This window comes from Melanerpes formicivorus, unplaced genomic scaffold (assembly GCF_026170545.1).
Source record: "Melanerpes formicivorus ecotype bairdi unplaced genomic scaffold, bMelFor1.0.p_v2 SCAF_124, whole genome shotgun sequence".
NCBI lineage: Eukaryota > Metazoa > Chordata > Aves > Piciformes > Picidae > Melanerpes > Melanerpes formicivorus.
Window position 1 is genome coordinate 54,184 of NW_027142476.1, and position 15,273 is coordinate 69,456.

Sequence of the window (15,273 nt, forward strand, 5' to 3'; positions counted from 1 at the left end):
CTCACAGGGAAAAAATGTTTCCTCCTGTTTCCATGGAACTTCCACCCCTGCCCCTTGTGCTGGCATTGGGCATCACCCAGCAGAGCCTGGCTCCAGCCTCTTGGCACTCACCCTGCACAGCTTTATCAGCACTAATGAGGTCACTTCTCAGGCTCCCCCTAAAGAGCCCTCAGCTCCCTCAGGCTCTCCTCACAAGGAAGATGTTCCACTCCCTTCATCATTTTTGTGGCTCTGTGCTGGACTCTCTCAAGCAGTTCCCTGAGGTCCTTCTTGACCTGAAGGGCTCAGAACTGGACACAATACTCCAGATGTGGCCACAGCAGGGCACTCAGCACCAGCTTTAGCTTAAAAACTCACCTTAACCAGTGAACTGGGAAGGAGCCTGCCCTGAAATGCAATGACTTGCTGCTCTGAGCTGGTTTATCAAACATGAGCAGCTCTCCTATCAGTCAGAGCACTCTTGCAGTGAAAGCACCTTGACTGATAGATTTCTGCTTCAGTTAGCTGATGCTGAGTGGTTACCCAGTGCCTGCTGCTGGGACAGCAGGGGAATGGCATGGGAACACCCAGCTGGGACACCCAGCTGCTCAGGGCCCATGGCCCACTTTGCACACTCATACTGATAGCAAGTGAGCAGATGCACATTTAAAAGAGAAAGTGAAGCCCCCAATGCCATCATACTGAGTGCTTCTCCTTGACAAGGCTGCTGTTCAGAGCTGAGACTTGGACCCTCAACAAGTTTGCAGCTGAGATCAAGCTGCGTGGTGTGACTGATAGGACTGAAAGGATGGAATGCCATCCAGAGGGACCTGGACAGAGTGGAAAGGTGAGACAGGAGAACTTCATGAGGGTCTATAAAGTGAAGTGCAAGGTCCTGCACCTGGGACAGGGCAATCCTCAATATCAGTTCCCACTGGGGGATGATGAGGGTGAGAGCAGACCTGCAGGAATAGACTTGGGGGTGGTGGTGGATGAGAAGCTGGGCAGGAGCCAGCAATGGGCACTGGTAGCCCAGAAGGCCAATGGCAGCCTGGGCTGCATCCAAAGCAACATGGCCAGAGATGGAGAGAGGGGATCCTGCCCCTCTGCTCTGGGGAGACCTCACCTGCAGTGCTGTGTTCAACTCTGGGGCACTCAGCCCTGATGGAACGGGTCTACAGGAGGGCCACAATGATCACAAAGGCTGGGGTGGGATGAGGATGGGATGAAAGAGCTGGGGCTGTTCAGCCTGGAGAAGAGAAGGCTCTGGGGAGAACGTAGAGCAGCCTCTCAGTACCTGAAGGGGGCTGCAGGAAGGCTGAGGGGGGACCTGATAGAAGAGCTTGTAGTGATAGGATGAGGGGCAATGGCTTGAAAGTGGAGCAGGGGAGATTTAACCTGGACAGTAGGAGCAACTTCTTTACTGTGACAGTGGTGAAGTACTGGAACAGGTTGTCCAGGGATGTGGTTGACAGCTCATCACTGGAGACATTCACTGTCAGGCTTGATGGGGCTCTGAGCAGCCTGATCTAACTGGGGATGTCCCTGCTGACTGCAGGGGCTTTAGACAAGATGACCTCTGAGGGTCCCTTCCAACCTGATGAATTCTGTGAGAGGAAGGAGGGAGAAGGAAGGATGGAAAGGAAGGAAATGAATTCCCTCTCTGCTGTCCTCCTGAGCAAACCAAACCAATCTGCCTTTGTGATTTATTTGCTTGCAGAGGAAGCTGGCATGATCCCTGAGCAGGAAGTGGTGGGGCTATCTTCAAAGCTTTACTGCACTCCTTGTTTCTGTTATCTGATCGTGTTGCTGAATGTAGGGCACATGACAGGGTTATATATTGTTCTTCCTGGTTTGTTTTCTAGCTCCTGACTCCACAGCTGCCACTGCTGCTCAAGAGCTGTGAATAAAAACCCTTTCTGCTGTGTGCAGAAACACCCAGCTATGGAAATTCAGCAAGTGGAGGTTAAAGCTACACTTGGAATTGAGGACTGCTTTGAAAGGGAAGATAAGCTTACAGACCACTTATCAGAAACACACACACAATCTACCTTGGCCTCCCTTGACAGAGACACAAGTCATTTTCCATGTGATCTGAACCCGTTTTCATCACAGCAGTGAGCTGAAACCCAGGCAGCAGAGCTCTGTGGTGTGTCTCAGAGGTCTATGGCACAGCAAACTGCTGACTACTTATGGCAAAATAAGCAACATGCAGCCCAGTGCTGCTGCTGTCCAGGCTGTGCTGTTAGCAACCATCTCCTTGACGTCTGTGCTGGCAAGTGATGCACAATAATTAAGCAAATCATAGATTCATAGAAGAGGCCTTAAAGATCATCCAGTTCCAACCCCACTGCAGTCAGCAGGGACACCTCCCACCAGCCCAGGTTGCCCAAAGTTTCATCCAACCCAGCCTTGAACACCTTCAGCAACAGGGCATCCACAGCCTCCCTGGGCAACCTGTGCCAGTGTCTCACCACCCTCACTGCAAAGAATTTATTGCTTCCTCATCTCCAGTCTCAGTCTCCCCTCTCCCAGCTCAAAGCCATTGCCCCTTCTCCTGTCACCACAAACCCTTGTCAAAAGCTCCTCCCCAGCTCTCCTGGAGCCCCTTCAGGTACTGGAAGGATGTTCTAAGGTCTTCCTGGAGCCTTCTCTCTTCCAGGCTGAACAGCCCCAACTCTCCAAGCCTGTCCCCATAGGAGGGGGCTCCAGCTCCCTGATCATCTTTGTGGCCTCCTCTAACAGCTCCATCTTGTACTGGGGGCACCAGAATTGGAGGCAGTGCTTCAGGTGTGGTCTCAGCAGAGCAGAGCAGAGGGGCAGAATCCCCTCCCTGTGCTGCTGCTCTCCCTGCTCTGGATGCAGCTCAGCACACAGCTGCCTGCTGGGCTGCCAGGGACCACTGCTGGCTGCTGGGGAGTTTGTCAGCAACTGACACCCCCAAGGCCTTCTCCTCAATACTGCTCTTGAGCTACTCCTTAGCCAGCCTGGATTTGTGCTTGGAATCAAGCACAACCCATCAGAGAAGCTACTTGATACAAAGCAGACACTGGCACCCGGCAAGAAGAGGCCAATATGGGAAGAGGCAGCTCCAGCCATTTTGCAGGCTCAGGAGGTCAGGAGCAATTTTCACTAGTCATAAAGTGGAAAAGGTTTTTAATTTCACTTGGCATCCCTGATTTGGGTGCTGCAGGCAGCCATCTGGCTGCAAAGTGACACTGGCAGCACGAGAGGCAAATGGCAGAGCCTCCCAAACGGTGCCTAACCTGCTTTCACAGGCACCTAGGGGAAGCAAAGGAAATCCACTGGGGAGAACTCTTGTTGAGGACTTTCTGCTGTGTTCAGTGTTTGTGACTCAAGCTGTGCCAGGGGAAGTTTAGGCTGGAGGTGAGGAGAAAGTTCTTCCCAGAGAGAGTTGTTAGCCATTGGGATGTGCTGCCCAGGGAGGTGGTGGAGTCCCCATCCCTGGAGGTGTTCAAGAGGGGATTGGATGTGGCACTTGGTGCCATGGTTACAGTCAGGAGGTGTTGGGTGATAGGTTGGACTTGATGATCTTTGAGGTCTCTTCCAACCTTGGTGATTCTGTGAGAGTGACTGAAGGACAAGCACTCCAGCTGGACACACAAACACTGACCTGAGGAGGGAGCTGGTTTGGTGAGCTCTGGCAGTGTACACACTGCTCAGTCCTGTGGTTTTGCCCACCCAGGCTCACATTGCTGACACCAGTTTATCACTCCTATTGTTAATTAGTTAGGTTACCATTTGGATGTGAAGATCCCGTGGGTCTTTCAGAATCAAAACAATGTCTTCATTTCATGGAGTCATAGAATGGTTTGGGTTGGAAGGGACCTCCAAAGGTCATCCAGTCCAAGCCCCTCTGCAGTCAGCAGGGATATCCAGGCAGCCAAGAGGGCCAATGGCATCCTGGCCTGCATCAGGAACAGTGTGGCCAGCAGGAGCAGGGAGGTCATTCTGCCCCTGTACACTGCACTGGTTAGGCCACACCTTGAGTACTGTGTCCAGTTCTGGGCCCCTCAGTTTAGGAAGGATGTTGACTTGCTGGAACGAGTCCAGAGAAGGGCAAGGAGGCTGGGGAGGGGTCTGGAGCACAGCCCTGTGAGGAGAGGCTGAGGGAGCTGGGGTTGCTTAGCCTGGAGAAGAGGAGGCTCAGGGGTGACCTTATCACTCTCTACAACTACCTGAAGGGAGGTTGTAGACAGGCAGAGTTTGGTCTCTTCTCCCAGGGAGTCAGTATCAGAACAAGAGGACACAGTCTCAGGCTGTGCCAGGGTAGGTTTAGGCTGGATGTTAGGAAGAAGTTCTACACAGAGAGAGTGATTGCCCATTGGAATGTGCTGCCTGGGGAGGTGGTGGAGTCACCATCACTGGAGGTGTTCAGGAGGAGACTTGATGGGGTGCTTGGTGCCATGGGTTAGTTGTTTAGGTGGTGTTGGATTGGTTGATGGGTTGGATGCAATGATCTTGAAGGTCTCTTCCAACCTGGTCTGTTTATTTCTATTTCTATTTCTATTTCTATTTCTAATTTCTATCCTCCACCAGATCTCAGGTTACCCAGAGCCCTGTTGAGCCTCACCTTGAATATCTCCAGGGATGAGGTCTCAACTACCTCCCTGGGCAACCTGTTTCATTGTTCCACCACCCTGATGGTGAAGAATTCATTCGTCACATCCAATCTAAATCTACTGTTGTCTACCTTGAAACCATTGTGCCTCATCCTCTCACTGCAGGCCTTTGCAAACAGTCCCTCTCCATCCTTCTTCTAGGCCACCTTCAGGGACTGGAAGGTCATTAGGTTGGACTTGATGATCTCAAAGGTCTTTTCCAACCTGGTTAATTCTGTGGACTCTATTATTCAAACCTACCAGATCCAAGTTTCTGATTTTAAAGTTTCAAGGTATCATTCTGACTGCAGCAAATCTGAGCATCACACACCACCATTGTTCACAGAACCCCACAGGACTGTTTCAGTTGGAAAAGACCTTTCAGATCATCAAGTTCATTCTCTTCCTTGGTATTCAGCACCACATCTCTGTGCCTTTTAAGTACTGCCTCCAAAGCAGTAATTAGTAAGAAGCACAATGCTCACAGCTCCAGCTACCAATCTGGACTTTACCTCTTATCATAGTGAGGAAGACCTGCCTTGCTCTGCAAAGTTTCAAGACAGTTCAGGTGAGCACAATGCACTGCAACTTCACTACAAGAGCGACATGGATAGGATAGGGTAGGATAGGGTAGGATAGGATAGGATAGGATAGGATAGGATAGGATAGGATAGGATAGGATAGGATAGGATAGGATAGGATAGGATAGGATAGGATAGGATAGGATAGGATAGGATAGGATAGGATAGGATAGGATAGGATAGGATAGGATAGGATAGGATAGGATAGGATAGGATAGGATAGGATAGGATAGGATAGACCAGACCAGACCAGGTTGGAAGAGACCTTCAAGATCATCAAGTCCAACCTATCACCCAACACCACCTAATCAACTAAACCATGGCACCGAGCACTCCATCAAGTCTCCTCCTGAACACCTCCAGTGATGGTGACTCCACCACCTCCCTGGGCAGCACATTCCAATGGGCAATCACTCTCTCTGTGTAAAACTTCCTCCTAACCTCCAGCCTAAACCTCCCCTGGCACAGCCTGAGACTGTGTCCTCTTGTTCTGGTACCAGTAGCCTGGGAGAAGAGACCAACCTCTGCCTGGCTACAACCTCCCTTCAGGTAGTTGTAGAGAGCAAGAAGGTCTCCCCTGAGCCTCTTCTTCTCCAGGCTAAGCAACCCCAGCTCCCCCAATGTGCTGGAGCAGGTCCAGAGAAGGACAACAAAGCTGGTGAAAAGCCTGGAGAACAGGACTGGGGAGGGACCTGGGGGATTTTAGTCTGGAGAAGAGGAGCCTGAGGGGAGATCTCATTGCTCTCTACAGCTCCCTGAAAGGAGGTTGCAGTGAGGTGGGGGTTGGGCTCTTCTCCCTAGGATCAGGTGACAGAAGAAGAGGCCATGGCCTGAAATTGTGCCACAGGAGGGTTAAGCTGGAGATGAGGAAACATTTCTTTGGTGCAGGAGTGGTCAAGGATTGGCACAGGCTGCCCAGGAAGGTGGTGGAGTCTCCATGCCTGGAGGTGATCAGGAAACCTGTGGCCATGGCCCTTGGGGACACGGTTTAGTGGCCATGGTGGTGTTGGGTTGATGGTTGGACTAGATGATCTTAGAAGGCTTTCCCAACCCTAACAGCTCTGTGCTCCCATGGTTCTTTTCAAACAGACCAGGTCATTTTAGGAGACTGAAGAGCATCCTGTTAAGTGAGAATATTGTCTGTGAAAAGCACTGTGGTACCACTACCAAAGCAGTGTAAATGCTTATCAGAATGCTGGCTTGTGGGCACACTTGATAGATTTCCACCAGAAGATCACAGAGCCATAGCATGAACCAGGTTGGGAAAGACCTCAGAAGTCATCAAGTCCAACCTATTACCTAACACCTAACACCTCCTGACAACTAAACCATGGCTCCAAGTGCCACATCCAATCCTTCTTTGAACACCTCCAGGGATGGGGACTCCACCACCTCCCCGGGCAGCACAATCCAGTGGCCAATTACTCTCTCTGGGAAGAAATTTCTCCTATCATCCAGCATGAACCTCCCCTGGCACAGCTTGAGACTGTGTCCTCTTGTTCTGGTGCTGGTTGCCTGGGAGAAGAGACCAACCCCCACCTAGCTACAACCTCCTTTCAGGGAGCTGTAGAGAGCAAGAAGGTCTCCCCTGAGCCTCTTCTCCTCCACGATGTAACATCTGCCAGTCTTACGCTCACACCACAAACTCTTCGCTATGAGGGGACTCCAAGCCCCAAACTCCATGTCCCTTTCTTCTTGTGGTCCAAACTAAGTCTTGTGAGCACAGGAGTGAGAAGGCAGCTCACTGCAGCGAGGCCCTGGCTCCACAGTTGGTTGCAGCACCCCTGGGGAGCTGGTCCTTACCGGAGTTTCTACCATGTTGGGTTTGCTATTCCGCAAAGTCTTCACGGCGTGGAAAACGTCCACCACGTTCTGCCTCTTCACCATCTCCACCACGATGCCAATGGCACAGAACATCCCACTCCGGCCACCACCATTCCTGTGTGCGAGGAGAAGAGCTGGTTACACCACACAGCTGCTTGCAAGAGCCTCCAAAACACCCTTCTGTTCTTGCACCCTTTCTGGGAGCCATGAGTCCCAACAGCCGCTCCAGCAATCTCCTGGCAGCTCCAGTGGGTTTGAGTCATAGAACTGTTAGGGTTGGAAGGGACCTCAAGGCTCAGCCAGTTCCAACCCCCCTGCCATGGGCAGGGACACCTCACACTACAGCAGGTTGCTCACAGCCACCTCCAGCCTGGCTGCAAACACCTCCAGGCAGGAGGCTTCCACCACCTCCCTGGGCAACCTGTGCCAGGCTCTCACCACCCTCATGGGGAACAACTTCTTCCTGATGTCTAATCTAACTCTACCTTCCTCTAACTTGGATCCATTCCCCCCAGTCCTACCTCTACCTGACACCCTCAAAAGTCCCTCCCCGGCTTTCTTGTAGCCTACTTCAGATCCTGGAAGGCCACAATTAGGTCTCCTCAGAGCCTTCTCTTCTCCAGACTGAACAGCCCCAACTCTCTCAGTCTGCCTCCATAGCAGAGCAGCTCCAGTCCTCTGCTCACCCTCATGGCTCTTCCCTGGACACCTTCCAGCACCTCCAGATCCTTCCTGTAATAGGTGCTCCAGCACTGGCCCCAGAGCTGCAGCTGTGGTCTCAGCAGAGTGGAGCAGAGGGGCAGAATCCCCTCCCTGGCCCTGCTGGCCACACTTCTCTTGCTGCAGGCCAGGCTCTGCTTGGCTCTCTGGGCTGCAAGTGCACACTGAAATATTTGCTGCTTTTGACCTTCCTCTCAATTACTTCTTTTGAATTTTGCCCTTACAGCCCACCCCACCAGCCAGCCATATATATAACCCAATTTATAGAGGCCTAAGGAATAAAAAGCTAAGTTCTGTGGCAGGCACAACACTTTCCATTTAGTTCTGGAAAGAGACTCACATAAATTATCTGGTGGTATGAGGATTATCCAGGCAGGGCAATGTCAGGGCATTGCTCATTCAGTATCTTGGTGTCCCCCTTGGGGATGCTCCTGAACTATTTTAACCTTAATTTCAAAGAAATTAAGGTAGGCAGTACTGCTGAAATTTAAATTAGCCAGAAGGGTTCCAGGGATGATAAGGAGGGATGGGCAGAAAGGAGCCACAAGGTAATTGTGAACATTTAAACAGGAGCCTTTTTTTTTCCAGAAGTAAAGAGAATTATTCAATTTCTGAGTTTCAAACTTTGTATTTCAGTAAGAGGGGAGAGAGAGATTGGTCATTGTCTGCTCAGGAAAAGGAAAAACTAAACCTCAGAATAGAATAAACCAGGTTGGAAGAGACCTTCAAGATCATAGTGTCTAACTTATCATCCAATCCAACCCACCTAACCAACTACACCATGCAACCAAGCTCCCCATCCAGTCTCCTCCTGAACACCTCCAGGGATGGGGACTCCTCCACCTCCCTGGGCAGCACATTCCAATGGGCAATCACTCTCTCTGTGCAGAACTTCCTCCTAACATCCAGCCTAAACCTCCCCTGGTGCAGCCTGAGACTGTGTCCTCTTGTTCTGCTGCTGGGTGCCTGGGAGAAGAGACCAACCCCCACCTGGCTACAACCTCCCTTCAGGGAGTTGGAGAGAGCAAGAAGGTCTCCCCTGAGCCTCCTCTTCTCCAGGTTAAGCAACCCCAGCTCCCTCAGCCTCTCCTTACAGGGCTGTGCTCCAGACCCCTCCCCAGCCTCCTTGCCCTTCTCTGGACACCTTCAAGTCTCTCAGTGTCCTTCTTGACCTGAGGAGCCCAGAACTGGACACAGGACTCAAGGTGTGGCCTAACCAGTGCAGTGTACAGGGGCAGAATGACCTCCCTGCTCCTGCTGGCCACACTGTTCCTGATGCAGGCCAGGATGCCCTTGGCCCTCTTGGCTGCCTGGGCACACTGCAGGCTCATGTTCAGCCTACCATTGACCAGTACCCCCAGGTCCCTCTCTGCCTGGCTGCTCTCCAGCCACACTGACCCCAGCCTGTTCCTTTTCCAGCCCCCTTGACCAGCTCCCATTTAAATATCAGGCTCAGAGAAGCAGCCAGTGGTCATTTACCACCAAGTGTAAGACCACTGTGCTGTGTTGCAGAACTTTCCTCTCATTTCACATGTCTAGAGCTTTCAGTCTGGACCTCTCAAAATGAAGTAGGTCTTGTGAAACCAAAAATGCAAACCACACTATGCAAGAGACACCAAAAATACACATTTGGGCACTCAGCATAAAATATTTGCTCACTGAAGCCATCCAGAAATGGATCTGTACACATTTGGTGCCTGAAAAAGGTGCTGTTGTGTACAGGAGGAGGCAACACCTCTCACATCCAAAATACTCATTCCCAAGGTACCTTCACCTGCCAGACAAGTCTGACAGTTGCTGAGATGCCATCACACAGGAGCAGTGATGTTCTCTTTCTTTTTGGTACTCTTTGTTTGTTCAATAAGAGAGCCAAGGGGATGTGCAAAAGGATGCAGTCATAGGAATACTGCTAGCACTCAGACCAAGAACTGCTCTGGAAGCATTCACCTGAAGAGCAGCACAGTCAAAACCATGGGGCTTTCTGTCCCAGTTACTCACAGGCAGTGGATGATGGTCCTCCCCTCCCCTTCTTCACATTCCTCTTGCCATTTCTCAACCTGGAGAATTAACTTCAAGAAGGATCTCTTGGAAGCTGGAACATCTCTGTGAGAAGCCCATCCCAAATACTGGAATTGTTGCACCATCAGGTAGCCCTCTTGAGGCTGAAGGGAACCAAAGAGCTTTAGGTCAGTATGGCATCTCTACACAGAACCACAGAAACATTCAGATTGGACTAGACCCTCAGGATCACCTAGCCCAACCATTAACCCTACTCTACAAGGTTTACCCTTAAATCATATCCCCAAGCACCACATCCAAACCACCTTGAAACACATCCAGGGTTGGGGACTCAACCACCTCCTTGGGCAGCTCCTTCCAATCCCTGACCACTCTTGGTGGGGAAAATTGTTTTCAATGTCCAGTCTAAACCTACCCAGTGGCAGCTTGAGGCCATTCCTTCTTGTTCTATCACTACCTGTGAGAAGAAACCAGCAGCAGTCTCTCCACAACCTCCTTTCAGGGAGTTGTAGACAGCAATGAGGTCTCCCCTCAGCCTCCTCTTTTTCAAACTAACCAGCCCCAGCTCCTTCAGTTGCTCTTCATCAGATTTATTCTCCATGGTGTGGGTTGGAAGGCACCTTAAGGATCTTCTGGATCTGACCTCCCTGGCATGGGCATGGACACCTCCCACTAGACCAGGTTGCTCAAGGCCTCTTCCAACCTGGCCTTGACACCATGGATGTGAAAACCCAAACTAGAAAACAAGAAGCCTGACTGTTTAGAACCACAGAATCAACTAGGTTGGAAAAGACCTCAGAGATCATCAAGTCCAACCTGTCACCCAACACCTCCAACAACTAACCCATGGCTCCAAGTGCCACATCCAAGCCTTTTTTGAACACCTCCAGGGACAGGGACTCCACCACCTCCCTGGGCAGCACATTCCAATGGGCAATCTCTCTTTCTATGAAGAATTTCTTCCTAGCATCCAGTCTGAACCTCCCTTGGCACAGCTTGAGACTGTGTCCTCTTGTTCTGCTGCTGGGTGCCTGAGAGAAGAGACCAACCCCCTCCTGGCTACAACCTCCCTGCAGGGAGTTGGAGAGAGCAAGAAGGTTTCCCCTGAGCCTCCTCTTCTCCAGGCTAAGCAACCCCAGCTCCCTCAGCCTCTCCTCACAGGGCTGTGCTCCAGACCCCTCCCCAGCCTCCTTGCCCTTCTCTGGACACCTTCCAGCAGCTCAACATCTTTCCTAAACTGAGAAGCCCAGAACTGGACACAGGACTCAAGGTGTGGCTTAACCAGTGCTGAGTACAGGGCACAATGACCTCCCTGCTCCTGCTGGCCACACTCTTCCTGATGCAGGCCAGGATGCCATTGGCCTTCTTGGCCACCTGGGCACACTGCTGGCTCATATTCAGCCTCCTATCAACCAGTAGTTCTTCACAGAAAGAGATTGGCCCCTGGATTGTGCTGCCCAGGGAGGTGGTGGAGTCACCATCATTGGAGCTCTTTAGGAAGAGATTGGATGAGGCATTTGGTGCCATGGTTTAGTTGATTAGATGGTGCTGGGTGATAGGTTGGATTTGATGATCTCAAAGGTCTTTTCCAACCTGGTTAATTCTATTCTCTTCTTAAAAACTGAAGTTTGCAGTCTTCATGTAGACTTCTTCCCCTTTCTGCTGGCTGTTGAGCACTGGTGGTGTGTAAGTTCAGGGTTGGATGGAAGATACAAAGCAGTAACAGCAGGTAAAACAGAGGTTGATGGTTAATTCTACATGTAAGGGTGGCAGAGGCATCTGTACATTCTTCTGTATAAAGGCAAAAAGAAGTGATTCATGGAGGCTGGCTAAAGAAGGAGACACTCTGAAGTAGCAAGGGTTTGAGAAGATGCTGTGACAGCATGAAACTCCACAGCACAGCAAAAAGCCATGGTGCTGCAAGGTGTGAAAGAGCCCACAAGAACACAGGGCTTGGAGTGCTGCTGGAGTGGAGAAAAAGATGATAAATGCACAACAGTGCAGAAGCCTCCAGGGGCAGAGGAGCTTTCAGAGGTTTCTCACACCCTGCTCTGCAGGATGCCACAATCCTCCCTTTTCTGTTGTGGTTCTCACATTCAGGTTGAGAAGGTGCTGGCTGCATAACCAGCTTCAGTGCTCCTGCTCTTGATTCAGCACAGGAAGCACCTCACAGATGTTACTGAGTTAAACATCTGTCACTGTAAGTAGCTTACAGGCAGAGCTATTTCCTTCACTGCACACCAAGCAAACAGAAGACTTCTTGCACATCCTCTCCTCACATGGACAACACATTGCTCACACAGGTTCACATTAGCTTATTGTGTGGACTCAGAAGCAGCTTTTCCTGCCTTGCCTGAGGAGTCCAGAGCTGCAGTGCAGGATGTGAGGGTGCAGTGAAGTAACAAGTGTGGGGAAGAGAAGCTGAAAGCATCAGAACATTGCCTTTGCACCAAAGCTGTGCTTCATGACACTGTCCTGAGGAAATATGGTGTTCTAGCTACACATTTCAGAGATCCTTAGACACTATCTGAAGCAGCTTATTGTCTGTGGTGGTGTTGTCAGTTCCATTCTCAAGGGGATTTCCAGAGCTACACGTCAAGCCACACACAATCTCCTCAAAAACTTGAAATTGCCTCTTCTAAACTACTCCCATGCTGGTGAGGGGGAACAAAGGGGATCTGAAGATGAGGGGGGGAACAAAAGGGATCTGAAGATGAGGGGGAACAAAGGTGATCTGAAGATGGGGGGGAACAAAAGGGATCTGAAGATGAGGAGGGGAACAAAAGGGATCTGAAGATGAGGGGGGAAGAAAAAGGATCTGAAGATGAGGGGGGGAACAAAAGGGATCTGAAGATGAGGGAGGAACAAAAGGGATCTAAAGATGAGGAGGGGAACAAAAGGGATCTGAAGATGAGGAGGGGAACAAAAGGGATCTGAAGATGAGGGGGAACAAAAGGGATCTGAAGATGGGGGGGAATAAAAGGGATCTGAAGATGAGGGGGAACAAAAGGGATCTGAAGATGGGGGGGAAGAAAAAGGGATCTGAAGATGGGGGGGAAGAAAAAGGGATCTGAAGATGAGGGGGAACAAAAGGGATCTGAAGATGGGGGGGAAGAAAAAGGGATCTGAAGATGGGGGGGAAGAAAAAGGGATCTGAAGATGGGGGGGAACAAAAGGGATCTGAAGATGAGGGGAGAACAAAAGGGATCTGAAGATAAGGGGGGAACAAAAGGGATCTGAAGATGAGGAGGGAACAAAAGGGATCTGAAGATGAGGGGGGAAAAAAAAAGGATCTGAAGATGAAGGGGGGAAAAAAAGGGATCTGAAGATGAGGAGGGAACAAAAGGGATCTGAAGATGATGGGGGGAACAAAAGGGATCTGAAGATGGGGGGAAGAAAAAGGGATCTGAAGATGGGGGGGAACAAAAGGGATCTGAAGATGGGGGGGAACAAAAGGGATCTGAAGATGAGGGGGGAACAAAAGGGATATGAAGATGATGGGGGGAAATGGATATGAAGATGAGGGGGGGGAAAAGGGATGTGAAGATGAGGGAAAAAGGATTTCTCCTTTATAAGAAATCATAGGATCACAGAATGGTGGGGGTTGGAAGGGGCCTCTGGAGATCATCTAGTCCAACCCCCCTGACAACAAAAGGTTCACCTACATCAGGCTGCACAGGAATATGTCCAGGTGGGTTATGAAAGTCCCCAGAGAAGGAGACTCCACAACCTCGCTCAGGCCCTCAAAGTTTTTCCTTAAGTTCAAGTGAAACCTCCTGTGTTGCAGTTCTGCTCCTCAGGGAAAACACCCCAGAGCAACAGCCCTTAGAATAACAGAATTGCCAGGGTTGGAAGGGGCCTCAAGGATCATCTAGTTCTAATCCCCCCTGCCATGGGCAGGGACACCTCACACTACAGCAGGTTGCTCACAGCCACATCAAGCCTAGACTTAAAATCCTCCAGGAATGAGGCTTCCACCACCTCCCTGGGCAACCTGTGCCAGTCTCTCACCACCCCCATGGGGAAGAACTTCCTCCCATACAGCTGTCCCTGCTAGAGAAAACGACTTGAGATGAGTACTAGGTAGTGATGCCTGACTGATTTCTTCTGGAGGATCTCTTAAGAATTACTATTATTCACAGTATCACAGTCTCACAGTACAACTTAGGTTGGAAAGGACCTCGAGGATCATGGAGTCCAACCTATCAACACAGACCTCATGACTAGACCATGGCACATCCAATCTCCTCTTGAACGCCTCCAGGGATGGGGACTCCACCACCTCCCTGGGCAGCACATTCCAATGACGAATGACTCGCTAGGTGAAGAACTTCCTCCTCACCTCGAGTCTAAACCTCCCCTGGCACAGCTTGAGACTGTGTCCCCTAAAGCCTACTGAGTGTGATTTCTTCTGGATGATGTCCTAGGAAGGTGAGTCAGAGCCTACTGAGTGCAGAGAGGACGCCCTGCCCCCGGCACCTGGCTGTGCCCACACTTACCCTGGTGAGGTTGCATATCCTGAAGATGCGGTTGATGACGTCGCAGTCCATGGAGCAGGACATGCACTCCACCTGGATGGGGCCGTAGCGCAGGATCCCCTCCTCGGGCCAGTACTGGGGGCAGCCCTGCCAGAGCAAAACAGGCAGCACTCACCAGGCAGGCACAGAACCACAGAATTGTCAGGGTTGGAAGGGACCTCAAGGATCAACCAGTTCCACCCCCCCTGCCATGGGAGGGACACTTTACACTGCAGCAGGTTGCTCACAGCCACATCCAGCCTGGCTGCAAAAACCTTCCACCACCTCCCTGGGCAACCTGTGCCAGGCTCTCACCACCCTCATGGGGAACAACTTCTTCCTCACAGCCAATCTCAATCTACCCATTTCTAGTTGTGCTTCATCCCCCCAGTCCTATCACTCCCTGACACCCTCAAAAGTCCCTCCCCAGCTTTCTTGGAGCCTCCTTCAGATATTGGAAGGCCACAGTTAGGTCTCCTGGGAGCCTTCTCTTCTCCAGACTGAACAGCCCCAACTCCCTCAGTCTGTCCTCATAGCAGAAGAGCTCCTCTGCTCATCCTCATGGCCCTTCTCTGGACAGCCTGTTCCCCTGCAGACAGCTCACTGAACCGAGTGACTAGCATTAATTATCACATCGTCACAGGGTTGTTTGGGTTGGAAAAGCTCTCTAAGATCATCCACTCCAACTGCCAGCCCAGCACCACCATGGCTGTTAAACCACAACCCCCAGTGCCATGTCTACACTTTTCATAGAATGGTCCAGGCCAGGAGGGATCTCCAAAGCTCATGCAGCCCAACCTCCCTGCAGTCAGAAGGGACATTCCCAACTAGACCAGGCTGCCCAGAGCCTCATTGGGGATTTCTTTAACACTTCCAAGGATGGTGACTCCACCACCCCCCTGGGCAGCATGTCCCAGTCCCTGACCACTCATGCAGCACAGACAGTTTTCCCTCATCTCCAACCTAACCCTCCCCTGGCACAACTTCAGGCCATTTCCTCTCCTTCTATCA

At 51.1% G+C, this 15,273-nt stretch overlaps 1 protein-coding gene across 8 annotated transcripts in view; it reads right to left on the minus strand.

Moving 5' to 3' along the window:
• The window catches only part of PTPRK (protein tyrosine phosphatase receptor type K), a 595,004-nt gene that overhangs the window by 836 nt on the left and 578,895 nt on the right, over positions 1 to 15,273 (minus strand). For all 8 annotated transcript variants that reach the window (XM_068167885.1, XM_068167878.1, XM_068167884.1 and 5 more), the window contains 3 exons: positions 14,245 to 14,370; positions 9,725 to 9,888; positions 6,986 to 7,121 (listed from right to left, as the gene is read on the minus strand). In XM_068167885.1, the coding sequence (XP_068023986.1) occupies positions 6,986 to 7,121; positions 9,725 to 9,888; positions 14,245 to 14,370 (426 nt within the window). The remainder of the gene's footprint in view (positions 1 to 6,985; positions 7,122 to 9,724; positions 9,889 to 14,244; positions 14,371 to 15,273) is intronic.